A 21,980-nucleotide genomic window follows, 5' to 3' on the forward strand; every position below is an offset into this window, starting at 1 on the left:
GCAAGGCTCTATCTCAACAAAAAACAAAACAAAACATAACATAACAAAACAATCTCAGGCTGCCTGCTCAAAGGACCAGAAGTCAGGAAGGTTATAAAAGCCAAAATTTAGGCTGGGGTCGGTGTCTCACGCCTGTAAGCCCAGCACTTTAGGAGGCTAAGGAGGATGGATCACCTGAGGTCAGGAGTTCAAGACCAGCCTGGGCAAGATGGTGAAACCCCGCTTCTACTAAAAATACAAAAAAATTAGCCAGGCGCAGTGGCAGGCGCCTGTAATCCCAGCTACTCGGGAGGCTGGGGCAGGAGAATCGCTTGAACCCGGGGGCGGAGGTCGCAGCGAGCTGAGATCGCGCCACTGCGCTCCAGCCTGGGCGACAGAGTGAGACTCTGTCTCACACACAAAAAAGCCTAAATTTAAAAATAATTGTTATTCTATTCTTTTCATGTGTGAGCAGCCATATAGTATATTATTTACAAATATATGAGACCTTATACACAACGTTAAAGGCAAACACCTTCTGCGGTGTGCTTGGCTCAGCTCAGGCAGGAAGCCCTGCCTGAAAAGGCTGCACCTTCGGCTGTCACTCTGTCCTCATTCGGCCCAGCGTTTGGTTACATCTTCTGTCACTCAGGGCCTGAGGGCGAGGGGTCTTAAACGTTATCCATTCAGCGACGCTGGCCTGGGAACTGTCCAATCAGGCACGCAGCTGGAGCGGAAAGGGCGGCTTCCGGGATGTGGCGGGGTCTTTGTCTCTCGCTGCAGTCGGAGTACCTGGTCTAGTGTTCGCTGTTCTGCGTCCTCTGCTCCTAGAGGCCCATCCTCTGTGGCCCTGTGACCTGCAGGTATTGGGAGATCCACAGCTAAGACGCTAGGACCCCCTGGAAGCCTAGAAATGGTGAGAGTGCCGGGTCCGACATCCCGAGAGAGGGGAAGGGGCTGGTTGGAACCGGTGGCAAGAGGCTGTGGCGGGACTCAGGCCTCCCCGCAGTCGGCTCCACAATCTGCGCCCCAAGTTCGCCTTGCCCAGCCCAGCCTCAGTCCCCTTCAGGCATCAGATTGGCGGCTGCGCTGGCAGCCGGACCCCCGGGCGTCCTGTTTCTTCTCTGCGCAGTGACGGTGCCCTGGCCTGGAGCCCTCTCTGGGCAGCTCTGCACCCGCAGCGCCGCGTCTTTCCCAGATTGTGCAGGGACCACGGGAGCGTGGTCAGGGGAGAATCCTGACTCGGGGTGCGGGTTCACGAATGGGAAGAGCTTTGGTTTGGTTTATGGGGTTCCTAGTTCCTCTTTTCTTCTATTAAAAATTTATGGGAGTTATCGCGAAAATACTTAAAAATTTAAGCAAGGAGTGGTTCAAAAGTTATAGAGCACCCAGCTATGGGTTGTAGTTTGTGGTCGGTCCATGGGAGGATCTTGAAGGAAAGATGCAGATGAAAATACTCAAATTCAATAATCGGTTAGGTATATTTACGTAGTTTCTTAATTTTCACCTTGAGCCTACAAATTTCCTGGTTGTGTAATCAGAGCTTACTTGGCAGTTTATCGTTGGTTAAGCCTGAATTTTGTTTCCCCCAATGTAGTAATTTCTAAAAAAAAAACATGCATTTGAGTTTGATTTTTTAAAATTAGGAATCCAAAGATTAGAGCCACCTCAGTCTATTTGCCGCCACATGGGGCTGATTTTCCCTTGCATTTTTCACATAGGTCCCAAGCAGGTTCTCAAGTCAACCCCCCACACCCCGTTTCTCCAGCTTAACTCTGGCTTGCAGTAAAATACTGAATTTTCAGTTCCTTCTGAAAATCTCAAATGCCAACTTCTTTTCCCTAATTTACATTATTATTTGTCCTTTAGTGTACATTTTTCATACTGTATTTTAATTAATCATTTTTTGACAAAGCATTAGATGGCATATTTAAAAAGATACGTTTTCTGTTTGTAAATATTTCCCATGAGAAGAAAGCAAGGAATATCCCGATAGTGAATTGAAAATATCTCTGTGCCTCTTTTTCTTTTGTCTTCCCTAGGCATAAAGATCTTATGAGAATGTTTTAGTGTCAAGATGTTTTTATTTTGCAAACGTTATGGGGTGATTTGTGCTTAGCAACCCTGTCATTTATTCTTGGTCCTGGCTTTCAGTACTGTCTCTGAATAAACCAAGATAACTGCTATGGCTATGTCTGCTAGAGTATCTAGTGAATATCAGCTCCTAAGTCATTTTCTTTCGTAGGACAACCTGAGATATGGAGTGTAGCCTCTCAAGTGGATACCCTGGGGAAAAGATGAATCTCTTTTAACTTTTATTTTTGGTTCAGGGGTACACATGCAGGTTTGTTATACAGCTAAAATTGTGTCATGGGGGTTTGGTGTGCAGATTATTTTGTCACTGAGGTACTAAGCATAGCACCAAACAGGTACTTTTTCTGATCCTCTTTGTCCTCCCATTCTCCAACCTCAACTAGGCCTCACTGTCTGTTGTTCCCTCTTTGTGTTTACGTGTTCTTATTATTCAGCTCTTACTTAAATATTTTTTTTTTTTTGAGATGGAGTTTCGCTCTTGTTGCCTGGCTGGAGTGCAATGGCGCGATCTCGGCTTACGGCAACCTCCGCCTCCCAGGTTCAAGTGATTCTCCTGCCTCACCCTCCCAAGTAGCTGGGATTACAGGCATGCGCCACCACTTCCAGCTAATTTTGTATTTTTAGTAGAGATGGGGTTTCTCTATGTTGGTCAAGCTGGTCTTGAACTCCCAACCTCAGGTGATCTGCCCGCCTCGGCCCAAAGTGTTGGGATTACAGGCGTGAACCACCGCGCCCAGCCTCAGCTATTACTTAGAAATAACATGCATTTGGTTTTCTGCTGCTACGTTAGTTTTCTAAGAATAGTGGTCTCCAGCTTCATCTATGTTGCTTCAAAGGACATGATCTTCTCTCTCTGTGTGTGTGTGTGTGTGTGTATGTGTGTTTTAACGGCCACACAGTATTCCATGATATTTATCTACCATATTTTATTTATTTTTATTTTATTATTTTTTTTTTGAGATGGAGTTTTGCTCTTATTGCCCAGGCTGGAGGGCAATGGCACGATCTTGGCTCACTGCAACCTCTGCCTCCTGGTTCAAGCAATTCTCCTGCCTCAGCCTCCCAAGTAGCTGGGATTATAGGCGTGCGCCACCACGCCCAGCTAATTTTTGTATTTTTAGTAGAGACGGAGTTTCACCATGTTGGCCAGGCTGGTCTTGAACTCCTGACCTCAAGTGATCTGCCTGCCTTGGCCTCCCAAAGTGCTGGGATTACAGGTGTGAGCCACCGTGCCCGGCCATTTTTTTTTTTTGAGACGGAGTTTTGCTCTTGTTGCCCAGGCTGGAGTGCAATAGTGCCATTTCGGCTCACTGCAACCTCCGTCTCCCGGGTTCAAGGGATTCTCCTGCCTCAGCCTCCCGAGTAGCTGGGATTACAGGCATGCGCCACCTCTCCTAGCTAATTTTGTACTTTTAGTAGAGACAGTGTTTCTCCATGTTGGTCAGGCTTGTCTTGACCTCCCGACCTCAGGTGATCCACTCACCTCAGCCTCCCAAAGTGCTGGGATTACAGGTGTGAGCCGCCACACACTGACCCCATGTTTTATTTTTATTAAACCTTTTTTTTTTTTTTTTTTTTTGAGACGGAGTCTAGCTCTGTTGCCCAGGCTGAAGTGAAGTGGTGTGGTTTGACTCACTGCAATCTCCGCCTCCTGGGTTCAAGCAATTCTCCTGCCTCAGCCTCCCAAGTAGCTGGGATTACAGGCTCTTGCCACCACGCCCGGGTAATTTTTTGTGTTTTTATTTATTTATTTTTATTTTTTTAGTAGAGATGGGGTTTCACCATGTTGGTGAGGCTGGTCTCAAGTTCCTGACTTTGTGATCTGCCTGTCTTGGTCTCCCAAAGTGCTGGGATTACAGGCGTGAGCCATTGCACCCGGCCTAAACCTTTTATTTTATTTTATTTTATTTTTGAAGACAGGGTCTCACTCTGTTGTCCAGACTGGAGTGCAGTGGCATGATCTCAGCTTACTGCAGCCTCAACCTCCCAGGCTCAAGCAATCCTCTTCTACTTTAGCCCCCCAAGTAGCTGGGACTACAGGCACACACCACCAGGCCTGGCTAATTTTTTTGGTATTTTTTGTAGAGACAGGGTCTTGACATGTTGCCCTGGATGGCCTCAAACTTTTGAGCTCAGGCAGTTTACCTGCCTCAGCCTCCCAAAGTGCTGAGATTACAGGTGTGAGCCACCATGCCCAGCCATACCATATTTTCTTTATCCAGTATACAATTGATAAGCATTTAGGTTGATTCCATGTCTTTGCTTTCGTGAATGACAGGGACTGCAATGAACATGCGTATGTCTTTTTTTTTTTTTTAATTTTATTTTATTTTTTATTTTTTATTGATCATTCTTAGGTGTTTCTTGCAGAGGGGGATTTGGCAGGGTCACAGGACAATAGTGGAGGGAAGGTCAGCAGATAAACAAGTGAACAAAGTTCTCTGGTTTTCCTAGGCAGAGGACCTTGCGGCCTTCCGCAGTGTTTGTGTCCCTGGGTACTTGAGATTAGGGAGTGGTGATGACTCTTAACGAGCATGCTGCCTTTAAGCATCTGGTTAACAAAGCACATCTTGCACCGCCCTTAATCCGTTCAACCCTGAGTGGATACAGCACATGTTTCAGAGAGCACAGGGTTGGGGGTAAGGTCACAGATCAACAGGATCCCAAGGCAGAAGAATTTTTCTTAGTACAGAACAAAATGAAGTCTCCCATGTCTACCTCTTTCTACACAGACACGGCAACCATCCGATTTCCCAATCTTTTCCCCACCTTTCTCCCCTTTCTATTCCACAAAACTGCCATTGTCTTCATGGCCCGTTCTCAATGAGCTGTTGGGTACACCTCCCAGACGGGGTGGTGGCCGGGCAGAGGGGCTCCTCCCTTCCCAGTAGGGGCGGCCGGGCAGAGGCGCCCCTCACCTCCCGGACGGGGTGGCTGGCCGGGCGGGGGGCTGACCCCCCCCCACCTCCCTCCTGGACGGGTTGGCTGGCCGGGCGGGGGGCTGACCCCCCCACCTCCCACCCAGACGGGGCGGCTGGCCGGGTGGGGGGCTGACCCCCCACCTCCCTCCCGGACGGGGCGGCTGGCCGGGCAGAGGGGCTCCTCACTTCCCAGTAGGGGTGGCCGGGCAGAGGCGCCCCTCACCTCCCGAACGGGGGCGGCTGGCCAGGCGGGGGGCTGACTCCCCCACCTCCCTCCCGGACGGGGCGGCTGGCCGGGCGGAGGGCTGACCCCCCCACCTCCCACCCAGACGGGGCGGCTGGCCGGGCGGGGGGCTGACCCCCCACCTCCCTCCCGGACGGGGCGGCTGGCCGGGCAGAGGGGCTCCTCACTTCCCAGTAGGGGTGGCCGGGCAGAGGCGCCCCTCACCTCCCGAACGGGGGCGGCTGGCCAGGCGGGGGGCTGACCCCCCCACCTCCCTCCCGGACGGGGCAGCTGGCCGGGCAGAGGGGCTCCTCACTTCCCAGTAGGGGCGTCCGGGCAGAGGCGCCCCTCACCTCCCGGACGGGGTGGCTGGCCGGGCGGGGGGCTGACCCTCCCCACCTCCCTCCCGGACAGGGCGGCTGGCCAGGCGGGGGGCTGACCCCCCACCTCCCTCCCGGACGGGGCGGCTGGCCGGGCAGAGGGGCTCCTCACTTCCCAGTAGGGGCGGCCGGGCAGAGGCGCCCCTCACCTCCTGGACGGGGCGGCTGGCCAGGCGGGGGGCTAACCCCCCCACCTGCGTATGTCTTTATAATAGAATAATTTATATTTTACTGGTTATATGCCCGATTATGAGGTTGCTGGGTCAAAAGGTAATTCTGTTTTTAGTTCTGTGAGGAATCGTCACACTACTTTTTATAGTGGTTGAACTAATTTACACTCCCATGGGTAGTGTATAGGCATTCCCGTTTCTCTGTAACCTTGCCAGCATCTGTTATCTTTTGACTTTCTAATACTAGCCATTCTCACTGGATGAGATGATATTTCATTGTGGTTTTTCTTCGAATTTCCCTAATGATTAGTGATGAGCATTTTTTATATGCTTGTTAACCACATGTATGTCTTCTTTGAAAAAAACACCCTTTTCATGTTTTTTGTCTACTTTTTAGGTCTTTTTTTTTTCCTGTAACTTGTTTAAGTTTCTTATAAATTATGGGTATTGGACCTTTGTCAAAAGCATAGTTTGCAAATATTTTCTTTTATTCTGTGTGTTTTTTGTTTACTGTATTGATGGTTTCCTTTGCTGTGAAGAAGCTTTTTAGCTTAATTAGCTTCAATTTGTCAATTACTGCTTTTGTTGCAATTGCTTTTGGTATCTTTATTTTAAAATTTTTGCTGGCTTCTATTTCTAGAATGGTAATTCCTAAGTTATCTCATGCATTTTTTTAAATAATTTGAAATTTTACATTTAAATCTGTAATTTATCTTGAGTTGATTTTTGTATGTGGTGTAATGAAAGGGTCCAGTTTCAATCTTCTACATAGTGCTAGCTAGTTATTCCAGTACCATTTATTAAATAGGGATTTCTTTCCAGATCCCTGTTGTTAGCTTTGCCAAAGACCAGATGGTTGTAGGTGTGTTGTATTATGGGCTCTCTATTCTGTTGTATTGGTCTATGAGTTTGTTTTTGTACCAGTACCATGTTGCTTTGTTTACTGTAGCCCTGTAGTATAGTTTGAATTCAGGTAATGTAATGACTTCAGCTTTGTTCTTTTTGCTTATGATTGCCTTGGCTATTTGGGCCCTTTTTTGGTTCCATATAAATTTAAAAATTTTTTTGTTTTGTTTTTTAGTTCTGTTAAGAAATATTTTTGGTAGTTTGATAAAAATAGCATTAAATCTGTAATTTCTTTGGCAGTATGACTATTTTAATATTATTGATCTTTTTTTGTTTGTTTGTTTGTTTGTGACGGAGTCTTGCTCTGTCGCCCAAGCTGGAGTGCAGTGGTGCGATTTCGGCTCACTGCAACCTCTGCCTCCCGGGTTCAAGCAATTCTCTCCCTCAGCCTCCCGAGTAGCTGAGATTACAGATGCCTGCCACCACGCCTGGCTAATTTTTGTATTTTTAGTAGAGATGGGGTTTCACCGTGTTGGCCAGGCTGGTCTTCAACTCCTGACCTTGTGATCCACCTGCCTCAGCCTCCCAAAGTGCTGGGACTACAGGCGTGAGCCACTGCGCCTGGCCAATATTGATCTTCTTTATCCATGAGCACAAAATGGTTTTCCATTTGTTTGTGTCATCTCTGACTTCAAGCAGTGTTTTCACAGTGTTGTCATAAAGATCTTTCACCTCCCTGGTTAGCTGTATTTCTAGATATTTTATTCTCTTTGTAGTGATTGTGAAGGGGTTCTGTTTTTGATTTGGCTTTTGGCATGCATGTTTTTGATTTACAGGGATGCTACTAATTTTTGTACGTTTATTTTGTATTCTGAAATTTTACTGAAGTTTTTTGTCAGTTTGAAAAGCTTTCCTAGGCCTGGCGCGGTGGCGCACACCTGTAATCCCAGCATTTTGGGAGGCCAAGGCGGGCAGATCATCTGAGGTCAGAAGTTCGAGACCAGCCTGACCAACATGGAGAAACCCCGTCTCTACTAAAAAAACAAAATTAGCCGGACGTGGTGGCGCATACCTTTAATCCTAGCTACTCAGGAAGGCTGAGGCAGGAGAATTGCTTGAACCCGGGAGGCGGAGGTTGCAGTGAGCCAAGATCGCGCCACCGCACCCCAGCCTGGGCAACAAGAGCGAAACTTGGTCTCAAAAAAAAAAAAAAAAAAAAAGGAAAGGAAAGAAAAGAAAAGCTTTTCTGTGATGATTATAGGGTTTTTCAGATACAGCATTATGTCATCTGTAAAAAGAAATAAGTTTGACTTCCTTTCTTCCTGTTTGTATGCCTTTTTTTTTTTATCTTGCCTAATTGCTCTAGCCAGGACTTCCAATTTTATGTTGAATAGGAGTGTTGAGAGGAGGCATGCTTGTCTTGTGCCTGTTTTCAAAGAAAAATGATTCCAGGTTATGTGTATTCAGTATGTTGGCTGTGGGTTTGTGATAGATAACTCATTATTTTGAAGTATGCACCTTCCATCCCTAGTTTGTTGAGGATTTTTAACATAAAAATGTTAAATTTTATTGAAAGCCTTTTCTGCATCTATTGACATACTTTTGTGCTTTCTGTCTTTAGTTCTTAGTATGTGATGAATCACATTTATTAATTCACATGTGATTTTTTTTTTTTCTTTGAGATGGAGTCTCACTCTCTTGCCTAGGCTGGAGTGCAATGGCGCGATCTCAGCTCACTGCAACGTCTGCCTCCCGGGTTCAAGCGATTCTCCTGCCTTAGCCTCCCAAGCAGCTGAATTACAGGTGCTTGCTACCGCGCCCGGCTAATTTTTGTATTTTTAGTAGAGACAGGGTTTCACCATGTTGGCCAGGCTGGTCTCGAACTCCTGACCTTGGGTGATCTGCCTGCTTTGGCTTCCCAAAATGCTGGGATTACAGGCGTGAGCCACCACACCCCACCTCATGTATGTTGAATTAGCCTTGCATCCCCAAAATAAACTACTTGATCATAATTGGTTAGGTTTTTGATGTCCTGCTCAATTTGGTTTGCCAATATTTTGTTGAGAACTTTTGCATCAATGTTCATCGAGAATATTGGTCTAAAGTTTTCTTCTTTTGTTTTATCTCTGTCAGGTTTTGGTATCAGAATGGTGCTGTTTTTAGTTTTTTGGAATAGTTTCAGTAGAAGTGGTACCAGCTGTCCTTTGTCCATCTACTAGAATTCAGCTGTGAATCTATCTGGTCCTAGCCTATTTTGGTTGGTAGGCTATTTATTACTAATTCAGTTTTCAAGCTTGTTATTTATCTATTAAGGGCTTTGATTTATTTTTTGTTCAGTCTTGAGAGGATATATTTATTCAAGAATTTTTCCATTTCTTCTAGATTTTCAAGTTTGTGTGCATAGAGGTGTTCATAGTAGACTTCAATATATTTTTGTGGGGTCAGTGGTAATGTCTCTTTTGTCATATTTAATTGTGTTTATTTGGATCTTTTCCTTTTTCTTCATTAATCTTAATGGTGGTTGGTTTTATTTTTATGTTTTTAAAAATTTTACTCCTGTACTTGTTGATCTTTTGTATAGTTTTTCATGTCAAAATCTTCTTCCATTCAGAAATGATTTTGGTTATTTCTTCTGCTAGCTTAGGGGTTGATTTGCTCTTGCTTCTCTCAGTGTTTTATTTATGATGTCAGGTTGTTAAACTGAAGTCTTTCTAACTTTTCAATGTAAGCATTTAATGCTATAATTTTTTTCTCCTAACACTGCCTTAGCTGTGTTGCAAAAATTCAGGTATGTTGTATCTTTGTTCTCATTTTTTTCAGAGAACTTCTTGGTTCCTGCCTTAATTTCATTATTTACCCAAAAGTAATTCAAGTGCAAGTTGTTTAATTTGCATGTACTTGTATGATTCAAGTGATTTTCTTTGTATTGAATTACATTTTTATCAAGCTGTGGCCTCTGTGTGTGGTTCATATAATTTTGGAATTTTTAAATTTGCTGAGGATTGTTTTGCTTCTGACTGTGTGGTCAATTTTAGAGTATGTGCCACGTGATGATGAGAAGACTGTATACTATGTTGTTTTTAGATGGAGAGTTCTGTGGAAATCTATTAGGACTGTTTAGTCAAGTGTCGAGTTTAGGTCTTAATATCTTTGTTAATTTTCTGCCTCAATAATGTGTCTATTAGTGCCCACGGGTGTTGTAGTCTCCCACTATTATTGTGTCAGTATCTCATTCTCTTCATAGGTCTCTAACAACTTGATTTATTTATGTGCCCCAATCGATTTATTTATTTATTTATTTTTTATTTTTTGAGACAGAGTCTTGCTCTGTTGCCCAGGCTGGAGTGCAGTGGGGTGATCTCAGCTCACTGCAAGCTCCGCCTCCCGGGTTCACGCCATTCTCCTGCCTCAGCCTCCCGAGTAGCTAGGACTACAGGCGCCTGCCACCATGACCGGCTAATTTTTTGTGTTTTTAGTACAGACGGGGTTTCACCGTGTTAGCCAGGGTGGTCTCGATCTCCTGACCTCGTGATCCGCCCGCCTCAGCCTGCCAAAGTGCTGGGATTACAGGCTTGAGCCAGCGCGCCCGGCCACGCCCCCATCAATTTATTATAACATCTTTCTCTCTTCTGCTTTTTTACCATAAACATTCTTTCAAATTCGCAATCCAGATGTCCCAGAGTTCAAGAACGTGTCCAGTGACCTGGTTGTTTTAGGAGAAAATGTAAATAAAAAATAAGAGGCTTTATTTACATATGTGAAAATAAGGGAGGATATTTTGTTCATCTCTGTTTTATTAAAGCATTTAGATTATATGTAGGTATTTTTCTCTGCTTTTTTGAAATATACATAAATTATATTAACAGCTAAATAAACCTTTTGTCATTTTTTTTTTTTTTTTTGAGATGGAGTCTTGCACTGTTGCCCAGGCTGGAGTGCAGTGGCATGATCTTGGCTCACTGCAAGCTCTGCCTCCCGGGTTTACGCCATTCTCCTGCCTCAGCCTCCTGCGTAGCTGGGACTATAGGCACCCACCACCACGCCCGGCTAATTTTTTATACTTTTAGTAGAGACGGGGTTTCACCATGTTAGCCAGGATGGTCTCGATCTCCTGACCTCGTGATCCACCTGCCTTGGCGTCCTAAAGTGCTGGGAGTACAGGCGTAAGCGACCGCGCCCGGCCTTGTCATTCTTTTTCACTCAGGATTGTCTTTATTTGTAACCGGAGATTCATTGCTTTGTGTTTGCTTTGGCAGAGGTTTATTTTTTTAATTTTCAGTCATTAAAAGTACACACAGATTTATTCAGAGTAAAGCTCATTTTAAGAGCACTTGAAAGTTGGACACAAAGGTAGAATTAAATTTAGCAATACAGAATGATAAAGACTGAAAGATACAGAGTTAAGTTCCTTTGACAGAAACTTGATTATCCAAGGTACTTATTTGCAGGCTGAAGTACTTATAATGCAAAAGCAAGGTCCGGCCGTGGTGGCTTACGCCTGTAATCCCAGTGCTTTGGGAGGCCGAGGCGGGCTGATCATTTGAGGTCAGGAGTTTGAGACCAGCCTGACCAACATAGTGAAATCTGTCTCTGCTAAAAATACAACAACAACAACAAAATTAGCCAGGCATGGTGGCGCATGCCTGTAGTTCCAGCTACTCGGGAGGCTGAGGCAGGAGAATCTCTTGAACCTGGGAGTCAGAGGTTGCAGTAAGCGCACATCTCGCCACTGCACTCCAGCCTGGGCGACAGAGGGAGACTCTATCCTCAAAAAAATAAAAATAAAAAAAATAAATAAGTGCAGACTCAGTCGGATATTGCTGCTTTCTGTTTTCTCTGTAAACTTTAAAAAGCCAACAAAGATTATACTTTAAGATGGAGATTAGTTGTCTTCAATTTGTTCCAGAAGTAATTGTGTTGTGACAAGAGTGCCAAGTATAAGGGACTCTGTGCTGTGCCTGCTTTCTCTAACTAATGCTAATAATGAGCCTAGGGGGAGCATCATCAGCATTGACAGGGGCCCTATTTAAAAGACCCATTCATGGACCTTTCCATACCTGCAGAATCACATTACATAGATTGAGACCAACATTACCAAGTGATTTATAAGCTCAATAAAACTTGAGAGGCAATGCTTAGTTCAGTGGTTGTAAGCCCAGGCTGCTAATTACAATCACATGGCCAGTTTGCAGAACTCCCTTTACTGGTGCCCTTCCCACAGGTTCTGTTTAATGTTCTGGGTGGAAGCATTCATGTTATTTTAATTAACTGCCTCATGTGACTCTAAGTTGTGGCCAGAATCAAGTATAGGGGGTTCAAGATACATTTATGAGAGTTAAGTTTCACCTGTGCACTAAAGGGTAGTCCTAGAGCCTCTTTTCTTTGGGTTTCATAGGGACAGGGCAGTGTGGCTCATATTTTTGTTACTGTAGCAGAAATTGCTGGCAGGGGAGGGCACCTGAAGACAGGAAAGGAGAAACTTGTATTTTTATATCTGTAGAGCAGCTCATTGTTGCTGAATCTCTTCTGTTATAAAGTACAGAAATGGGTGGAGTTTTTTCTGTTTTGGGTCTTCTGCCTGTGGGTGTGGTGGTAGCAGGTAAACATGTGGTGCTGACACCTTTCAAGGCATAGTCTCAAGATGCGGTGTAATTTGTCCAGAGAATCTTATCTGAGAAGGAATCCTAGAAAAGAAGGAGAAAGAGAAAAAATGGCATTCTTAATGATGAAATATTGAATACTTATTTTTATTTTACTTTAAGTTCCAGGATACATGTGCAGAATGTGCAGGTTTATTACATAGGTATATGTGTGCCACAGTGATTTGCTGCACGTATTGACCCATCTTCTAGGTGCCCTCCCCTTGCCCCCCACTCCACAACAGGCCCTGGTGTGTGTTATTCCCCTCCCTGTGTCCATGTGTTCTCATTGTTCAACTACCACTTATGAGTGAGAACATGCAGTTTTTGGTTTTCTATCCCTGTGTTAGTTTGCTGAGGATGATGACTTCCAGCTTAATCCATGTTCCTACAAAGGACATGATCTCATTTCTTTGTATGGCTGCATAGTATTCCATGGTGTGTATGTACCACATTTTATCTATCCATTCTGTCATTGATGGGCATTTGGGTTGTTTCCATGTCTTTGCTGTTGTAAATAGTGCTACAATAAACATACGTGTGCATGTGTCTTTATAATAGAATGATTTATATTCCTTTGAGTATATAACCAGTAATGGGATTGCTGGGTCAAATGGTATTTCTGGTTCTAGATCCTTGAGGAATTACCACACTGTCTTCGACGATGGTTGAACTAATACACATTCTCACCAACAGTGTAAAAGCATTCCTATTTCTTCACAGCCTCACCACCATCTATTGTTTCTGACTTTTTAATAATCACCATTCTGACTGGTGTGAGATGGTATCTCATTGTGGTTTTGATTTGTATTTCTCTAATGATCAGTGATGTTGAGCTTCTTTTCATGTGTGTTGGCTGCATAAATGCCTTCTGAGAAGTGTTTGTTCATCTTTTGCCCACTTTTTTTTTTTTGAGATGGCGTCTTGCTCTGTCTCCCAGGCTGGAGTACAGTGGCACGATCTCTGCTCACTGCAGCCTACACCTCCTGGGTTCAAGTGATTCTCCTGCCCCAGCCTCCCGAGAACCTGGGATTACAGATACCCACCACCACGCCCAGCTAATTTTTGTATTTTTAGTAGAGATGGGGTTTCGCCATATTGGCCAGGCTGGTCTCGAACTCCATACCTCAAACGATCCACCCACCTTGGCCTCCCAAAGTGCTGGGAGTACAGGCATGAGCCACCACACCCAGCCTTTGCTCACTTTTTGATGGAATTGTTTTTTTTCTTGTAAATTTTTTAAAGTTTCTTGTAAATTCTGAATATTAGATTTTTGTCAGATAGGTAGATTGCAAAATTTTTCTCCCATTCTGTAGGTTGCCTGTTCACTCTGCTGATAGTTTCCTTTTCTGTGCAGAAGCTCTTTAGTTTAATTAGCTCTTATTTGTCAATTTTGGGTTTAGTTGCAATTACTTTTGGCATTTTTGTCGTGAAGTCTTTGCCGATGCCTATGTCCTGAATGGTATTGCCTAGATTTTCTTCTAGGGTTTTTATGGTTTTGAGTTTTACATTTAAGTCTTTAATCCATCTTGAGTAAATTTTTGTATAAGGTGTAAGGAAGAGGTCCAGTTTCAGTTTTCTGCATATGGCTAGCCAGTTTTCTCAGGACCATTTATTGAATAGAAAATCCTTTTCCCATTGCTTGTTTTTGTCAGGTTTGTTGAATATCAGATGGTTGTAGACGTGTGGTGTTATTTCTGAGGTTTCTTTTCTGTTCCATTGGTCTATATGTCTGTTTTTGGACCAGTACCATGTTGTTTTGCTTACTGTAGTCTTGTAGTATAGCTTGAAGTCAGGTAGTGTGATGCCTCTATCTTTGTTCTTTTTGTTTAGGATTGTCTTGGCTATATGGGCTCTTTTTTGGTTCCATATGAAATTTAAAGTCTTTTTTTCTAATTCTGTGAAGAATGTGAATGGTAGTTTGATGGGAATAACATTGAGGCCATAAATTACTTTGGGCAGTATGGCCATTTTCATGATGTTGATTCCTTGTATCCATAAGGATGGGATGTTTTTCCATTTGATTGTGTGCTCTCTTACTTCCTTGAGGAGTGGTTTGTAGTTCTCCTTGAAGAGGTCCTTCACATTCCTTGTTAGCTGCATTTTTAGATATTTTATTCTTTTTATAGCAGTTGTGAAGTTTATTTATGATTTGGCTCTCTGATTGTCTGTTGTTGGCTTATAGGAATGCCTGTGATTTTTGCACATTGATTTTGTATCCTGAGACTTTGCTGAAGTTACTTATCAGCTTAAGGAGTTTTTGGGCTGAGATGATGGAATTTTCTAAATATAGAATAACGTCATGTGAAAATAGAGAGAATTTGACTTCCTCTTACTCTATTTGAATACTCTTTATTTCTTTCTCTTTCCTGATTGCCCTGGCCATAACTTCTAATACTATATTCAATAGGAATGGTGAGAAAGGACATCCTTGTCTTGTACTGGTTTTCAAAGAGAATGCTTCCAGCTTTTTCCCATTCAATATGATATTGGCTGTGGGTTTGTCATAAACAGCTCCTATTATTTTGAGATATGTTCCATTAACACCTAATTTATTGAGAGTTCTTAACATGAAAGAAAGTTGAATTTTATCAAAGGCCGTTTCTGCATCTATTGAGATAATCATGTGGTTTTTGTCTTTAGTTCTGTTTATGTCATGAATTATGTTATTGATTTGCATATGTTGAACCAGCCCTGAATCCCAGGGATGAAGCCGACTTGATCGTGGTGAATAAGTTTTTGATTTTGTTTTTGCTTTTTTGAGACAGAGTTTCGCTTTTGTTGCCCAGTGCAATGGTGTAATCTTGGCTCACCGCAACCTCCGCCTCCTGGGTTCAAGTGATTCTCCTGCCTCAGCCTCTTGAGTAGCTGAGATTACAGGTATGCACCACCACGCCCGGCTAATTTTTTGTACTTTTAGTAGAGACAAAGTTTCTCCATGTTGGTCAGGCTGGTCTTGAACTCCTGACCTCAGGTGATCTGCCTGCTTCGGCCTCCCAAAGTGGTGGGATTTCAGGTGTGAGCTACTGCGCCCGGCCTGGTGGATGTTTTTTGATGTGCTGCTGGATTTGGTTTGCCAGTTTTTTTTGTTTGTTTGTTTGTTTTGTTTTTTTGTTTTTTTGTTTTTTTTTTTTTTTTAGACAGAGTTGCATTCTTGTTGCCCAGGCTGGAGTGTAATGGTGCAGTCCTGGCTCACTGCAACCTCCGCCTCCTGGGTTCAAGTGATTGTCCTGCCCCAGCATCCCAAGTAGCCTAGATTACAGGTGCCCGCCACTACACCCAGCTAATTTTTTTTTTTTTAATTTTTATTAGAGATGGGGTTTCACCATGTTGGCCAGGCTGGTCTCGAACTCCTGACCTCAGGTGATCCCCCCCCATCTCAGCCTCGCAAAGTGCTGGGATTACAGGGGTGAGCCACCGCGCCTGGCCCTATTTTGTTAATTTTTTCAAAAAACAGCTCCTGGATTCATTGATTTTTTTTTTTTTTTTTTTTTGAGGATTTTTCATGTCTGTCTCCTTCAGTTCTGCTCTCATCTTAGCTATTTCTTGTCCTCTGCTAGCTTTTGGAATTGGATTTGTTTGCTCTTGCTTTCTAGCTCTTTTAGTTTTTTTTTTTTTTTTTTTTTTTTTTTTGAGATGGAGACTCACTCTGTCACCCAGGCTGGAGTCCAGTGGCGTGATCTTGGCTTACTGCAACCTCCGCCTCCTGGGTTGAAGCAATTCTCCCTGCCTCAACCTCCTGAGTAGCTGGGATTATAGGTGCCCACCACCACACCTGGCTAATTTTGCTATTTTTTAGTAGAGATGGGGTTTTGACATATTGGCCAGGCTGGTCTTGCTCTCCTGATTTCAGGTGATTTGCCTGCCTCGGCCTCCCAAAATGCTGGGATTACAGGCGTGAGTCACCGTTCCCCGACTTAGCTCTTTTAATTGTGATGTTAGGGTGTCGATTTGAGATTTTTCTAGCTTTCTTATGTGGGCATTTGGTGCTATAAATTCCCCTTTTAACTCTGTCCCAGAGATTCTAGTATGTTGTGATTTTGTTCTCATTGGTTTCAAAGAACTTTTGATTTCTGCCTTATTATTTACCCAGGAGTCATTCAGGAGCAGGTTGTTCATTTTTTATGTAAATATGTGCTTTTGAGTAAGTTTCCTAATCCTGAGTTCTAATTTGACTGTGTTGTGATCTGAGAGACTGTTTGTTACCATTTCAGTCCTGTTGCATTGGCTGAGGAGAGTTTTACTTCCAATTATGTGGTTGATTTTAGAAAAGTGCCATGTGGCACTGAGAAGAATGTATATTCTGTTGATTTGGGGTGGTGAGTTCTGTAGATGCCTATTAGGTCCACTTCATCCAGAGCTGAGTTCAAGTCCTGAATATCCTAGTTAATTTTTTGTCTTGTTGATCTGTCTAATATTGACAGTGAGGTGTTAAAGTCTCCCACTATGATTGTGTGGGCGTCTAAGTCTCTTTGTAGGTCTCTAAGAACTTGCTTTATGAGTCTGAGTTCTCCTGCATTGGGTGCTTATGTATTTAGGATAGTTAGCTCTTCTTGTTGAATTGACTCCTTTACCATTAAATAATGCCCTTCTTTGTCTTTTTTAAATCTTTGTTGGTTTAAAGTCTGTTTTGTCAGAGACTAGGATTCCATCCCCTGCTTATTTCTGCTTTCCATTTGCTTGGTAAATTTTGCTTCATCCGTATGTGTGTCTTTACACATGAGATGGGTCTCCTGAATACAGCACACTGATGAGTTTTGACTCTTTATCCAATTTGCCAGTCTGTGTCTTTTAATTGGGGCATTTAGCCCATTTACATTTAAGGTTAGTATTGTTCTGTGTGAAGTTGATCCTGTCATCATGATGGCATCTGGTTATTTTGCACACTAGTTGATGCTGTTTCTTCATAATGTCATTGGTCTTCATGGTGTGTTTTTGCAGTGGCTGGTACCAGTTTTTCTTTTCCATATTTAGTGCTTTTTTCAGGAGCTCTTGCAAGCCAGGCCTGGTGGAGACAAAATCCCTCAGCATTTGCTTGTCTGGAAAGGATTTTATTTCTTTTTCTACTCATGCAGCTTAGTTTGGCTTGATATAAAATTCTGGGTTCAAAATTCTTTTCTTTAAGAATGTTGAATATTGGCCTCCATTGTCTTCTGGCTTGTAGGATTTCTGCTGAGAGGTCCACTGTTAGTCTGATGGACTTATTTTGTAGGTGACCTGGCCTTTCTCTCTGACTACCCTTAACATTTTTTTGTCATTTCAACCTTGGAGAATCTGATGATTATGTTTCTTGGGGTTGATCTTCTTGTGGAATATCTTAGTGGTGTTCTTGGTATTTCCTGAATTTGAATGTTAGCTTGTCTTGCTAAATTGGGGAAGTTCTCCTGGATGATATCCTGAAGTGTGTTTTCCAACTTGTTTCCATTCTCCCCCTTTCCTTCAGGTATTCCAGTCAATTGTAGGTTTGGCCTTTTTATGTAGTCCCATATTTCTCGGAGGCTTTGTTCATTCTTGTTCAGTCTTTTTTCTCTAATCTTGTCTGCATGCCTTATTTCAGCAAGGTGGTCTTCAAACTCTGATATTTTTTCTTCTACTTTGTCAATTTGGCTATTGATACTTGTGTATGCTTCATGAAGTTCTCATGCTGTGTTTCTTAGCTCCATCAGGTCATTTATGTTCCTCTCTAAACTGGTTATTCTAGTTAACGGCTCCTCTCTCTAACTTTTTATCAAGGTTCTTAGGTTTTTTGCATTCGGTTAGAACATGCTCCTTTAGCTCAGTGGAGTTTGTTATTGCCCATCTTCTGAAGCCTACATCTGTCAATTTGTCTGTCTCATTCTCCATCCAGTTCTGCACCCTTGCTGGAGAGGCATTGCAATCATTTGGAGAAGAAGAGGCACCCTTGCCTTTTGGGTTCCCAGTGTTTTTTTCATTGATTCTTTCTCATCTTCATGAATTTGTCTAGTTTCGATCTTTGATGGGGTTCTTGTGGGGACTTTTTTGTTGCTGTTGTTCATTTCTGTTTGTTTTTCTTTCAATGGTCAGATCCCTCTTCTGTATGGTTGCTGTGGTTTGCTGGGGGTTCACTTCAGGCCCTATTTATCTGGTTCACTCCTGAACCTGGAGATATTAAGGAGATTGGAGAACAGCAAAGATGGGTGCCTGCTCCTTCCTCTGGGATCTCTGACCTTAAGGAACACCAATCTGATGCCAGTAGGAAGACAGCTGTATAGGGTGTCTGACAACCCCAGTTGGAGTATCTCACCCAGTTGGGTGGCACGAGGAACAGAACCCATTTAATGAAGCACTTTTATTGTCCCTTGGTGGAGGGGGTATGCTTCACTGGGGTTAAACTCACTCCTCTGGGCTGCTTGGATTCCTCAGAACTGGCGGGAGGAAAAGCTAAGTCCACTGGTCCACAGAAACTGCAGTCACCTCTCCCCCTAGGGACTCAGGCCCAGGGAGATCAGAGTTCTGTCCCTGAGCCCCTGGCTGGAGTTGTTGGAGTTCCTGCAGAGTGGCCCCACACAGTGAGGAGGGATGTGTCAGGGTCAGGCCTGAAGAGGTGCTGTAGCTGCAGTCTGGCACAGCCAGTGTGTTAGGCTGTGGGGGACACCTCCTGGGACCAAGCCATCCAGCATCCCTGGCTCCAGCAGGGGAAAAGCATGGCCAGGAGCTATAGAGATGACTGCCACCCTTCCCCTGCCCAGGGAGCCTAGTGTGTTAGGCAGCTATCAGTCCCAGTGCTGGTTGCTGCCCCTCCCCCAGGGAGCTCAAATGGCTTAAACAGCAGGCAGCCATAGCTGTGGTGCTGGTCACCCCCCCCCCCCCCCACCCCGGAACTCAGCAGGCTTAAGCAGATTTTAGCTGAGAGGCTGTTGAGAATCTGCACAGCTCTGGGGTTGGGATCCTAGGCCCCACTGGCATGGGTTCACGAGTGAAATCTTTCAGTCTATGGGTTGCACAGTTCCATGGAAAAAGCATGGTTTTGTCGGCTAAGTAGCACATTCATTCACCGCCTCCCTTGGCTGGGGGATGGGGGCTCCCCTGCCCCGTGTGGCTCTCAGGTGGGTTGCTGCACCACACTGCTCTTTCTTCCTCTCCGTGGGTCATGCCAGCTGCCTAGTCAGTTCTGATGAGAGAACCTGGATACCTCAGGTGCCAGTGCAGGATTCACAGGCCATTATGGTTCTTTTTGGTGGGAGTCTCTGATCACCGCTGCTTCTAGTTGGCCATCTTTGCCCTGCCCCTAAAAAATGGCTTTTTTTTTTTTTAAGCTAAACATGTCTCAGATGAAGAACTGTGTCCACTCTGCCTCCTAGAATGCCATGTGTTCAGTACTTGCAAAGCTTTACTTTTCTACATGTGCTTTTTCTTCCTAATGAGTTTAACTACTTTTTAGTTCTTATAGTAGTCAAAGGTCTCTGAAAAATATTTCTTTCCTGCATACCAGAGTCTTCTCTACATTCTCAACATCATGGCTTCTTACATGTCATCAAGAATTCTCGCCATGAATTTATGAACTGCAATATTAAGAATGTTTCCTTCGTGGCTATGGAACACGGGAAGGTGTGGATACTCAAGATTCCTATTGGGGAAAAGCTGGGGTCCTTAGTAAAGATGAAGAGCATGTAATTTTGAGGTTCCATCTCTGTTCTCCATTAGCTGTATGCAAATAAGATTAAGAAAATGCTTATTTAAATGGGACGGCATTTATTACACAGAAAGTTTAAAAATAATAATAATAATTAGTTGATACTTGCTCTTTAGGGTGTGAAAGAAAGACTACTTAAAATCACTATTAAAGTTTACAGAACATGGCAGATATTGGTATCTGGAACTTTACATAAAACCAGTGTTTCTTTATGATTAAATTCAGACTATAATTTACTTTTGGCTGGGCAATATCATAGCAGTGATGCCGTGTCCTTCTGTGTGCATCAGCACATTTGTCTTCGTGCAGTTGATGTTAAGAACTCACTTGATTAATGAACTCTGTGACAGATTTTTTTTTCTATAGAGTTAATTATTTTTCTCTTCATTACTGAGTATCTTTATTCAGCATATGTGCATAAACAATCACATTTAATCTGGCAGCTGACCTTTCTTAGGCTTTCTTTGCATTTATCTGTCTTTGGAAAATGAAAGCTCTCATCTTTGTTTACAGGTCAGAAAAACTGAAAAACACACAGGCTTTTCCACTTACTGGATGTTTGACAAAATAGTTTTCTTGGGCCAAAAACATTGGCATTACTGGTGAGCTTGTTAGAGATTCAGAAACTCAGATTTTATTCCAGATTTTCTGAAAAAATAATCTGCATTAACAAGATCTCCAGCTTATTGTACACATTAATATTTGAGCAGTATTTTCTAACTGAATATGTCTTTTCCATCTGAAAAATTTACACAACTTATTCTGTATGATGTAAATATAGCACTCAAAAATGTACATGTTAGTGTTTATGCCCTCAGTTTTGTACTTCATCATCCAGAAAAGTATCATCTATATATTGATGTTGTGGCTCTTACGCCACTCTTTTTTCTCAGAGTTAGAGAATACATTAGAGAATATTTCTGTGTTGAAAGTTATTTATTAAATATTTTCAGTCACTCCTCTAAGTAAGAACCAGTTCTCTTTACTCTTGTTTTACCTTGAGTCAAATTAAAAATTCTGTTCATGGCCACTTGGTAAATATGTGTATGTGTTTGTATGTTTTTCAGGGAGTGTTGACATTTAGGGATGTGGCCATAGAATTCTCTCTGGAGGAGTGGCATTGTCTGGACACTGCACCGCAGAATTTATATAGGAATGTGACGTTAGAGAACTATAGAAACCTGGTCTTCCTGGGTGAGGATAACTTCAGTACACAATTCCCTAATATACCCTGTAAAGTTTATTTCTCTTTTTTATAGAATGATTTTTGGTAATTTATGCTTTCAGATCTCTGTTTAAAAAAAAAAAAAAAAACTTCAAGATTTGTCTATGTAGAAAATAATTTCAAGATGTTTCATTTTGACCTGAACTTTCCACATTCCTGAGCTGATCTGTGTTCTTCACTCTAGATTAGTGTTAATTTTAGAAATTTAGTGGCATAACACACTGTTGCCCACATCTTAAAATCTAATTGCCACTACCAGTTTTTGATTTAGTAGTATCAGGTAGTGAAATTAAGAACTTACAAAATTAAAATATTTCCTAAATATTTAAAATTTTTTGTTGTATATTAGTGTTTTGGGATTAATTTACTAGAATATTCTATTACATCCTTTTTACTGAACACACTACTAAATTGGTAACTGGAGAATATGAGCAAGATTCATGTTATTTGTAATAAAACAGGTATTGCTGCCTCTAAGCCAGATCTGATCACCTGTCTGGAGCAAGGAAAAGAACCTTGGAATGTGAAGAGACATGAGATGGTAGCTGAACCCCCAGGTAGGTGAGAGTGAAAGTGAATACAACAGACGACACAGATGAGAGCTGCAAGGTAGAAAAAAAAAAGCCAGTCCTTAAAATGATTTGAAATCTGTGTTCCAAAGAAAATAGTTTCTGGGAAGCCTGAATTTTTTAAATTTTGCTTTCACATAGAAGCATCTTCTGTCTTATATTTTTAAGATCTCTAAAGATTTTACTTTCCCTTTGGTGATCTTCAAGTTTACAGTGACAGCCAAGACAGCCCTCTTCATGGCACATAAGAGACTGTAAAATCTGACTGCTTTTTCATTGT

General features: G+C 42.9%; 1 protein-coding gene and 1 long non-coding RNA gene across 2 annotated transcripts in view; one reads left to right on the forward strand and one right to left on the reverse strand.

The window, feature by feature from the left end:
• The first annotated feature begins 710 nt into the window (after positions 1–710).
• Positions 711–21,980, forward strand: part of LOC115931576 (zinc finger protein 492) — a 31,911-nt gene continuing 10,641 nt past the window's right edge. Inside the window, exons 1-3 of the mRNA XM_055372308.2 lie at positions 711–895; positions 20,974–21,100; positions 21,593–21,688. Coding sequence (XP_055228283.1) covers positions 893–895; positions 20,974–21,100; positions 21,593–21,688 — 226 coding nt within the window. The 5' untranslated portion in view covers positions 711–892. The remainder of the gene's footprint in view (positions 896–20,973; positions 21,101–21,592; positions 21,689–21,980) is intronic.
• The window catches only part of LOC129528954 (uncharacterized), a 53,608-nt gene continuing 43,400 nt past the window's right edge, over positions 11,773–21,980 (reverse strand). Inside the window, exon 3 of the long non-coding RNA XR_008674294.2 lies at positions 11,773–12,297. This is a non-coding gene — a long non-coding RNA (uncharacterized lncRNA). The remainder of the gene's footprint in view (positions 12,298–21,980) is intronic.

This window comes from Gorilla gorilla, chromosome 20 (assembly GCF_029281585.2).
Source record: "Gorilla gorilla gorilla isolate KB3781 chromosome 20, NHGRI_mGorGor1-v2.1_pri, whole genome shotgun sequence".
Classification (NCBI taxonomy): Eukaryota; Metazoa; Chordata; class Mammalia; order Primates; family Hominidae; genus Gorilla; species Gorilla gorilla.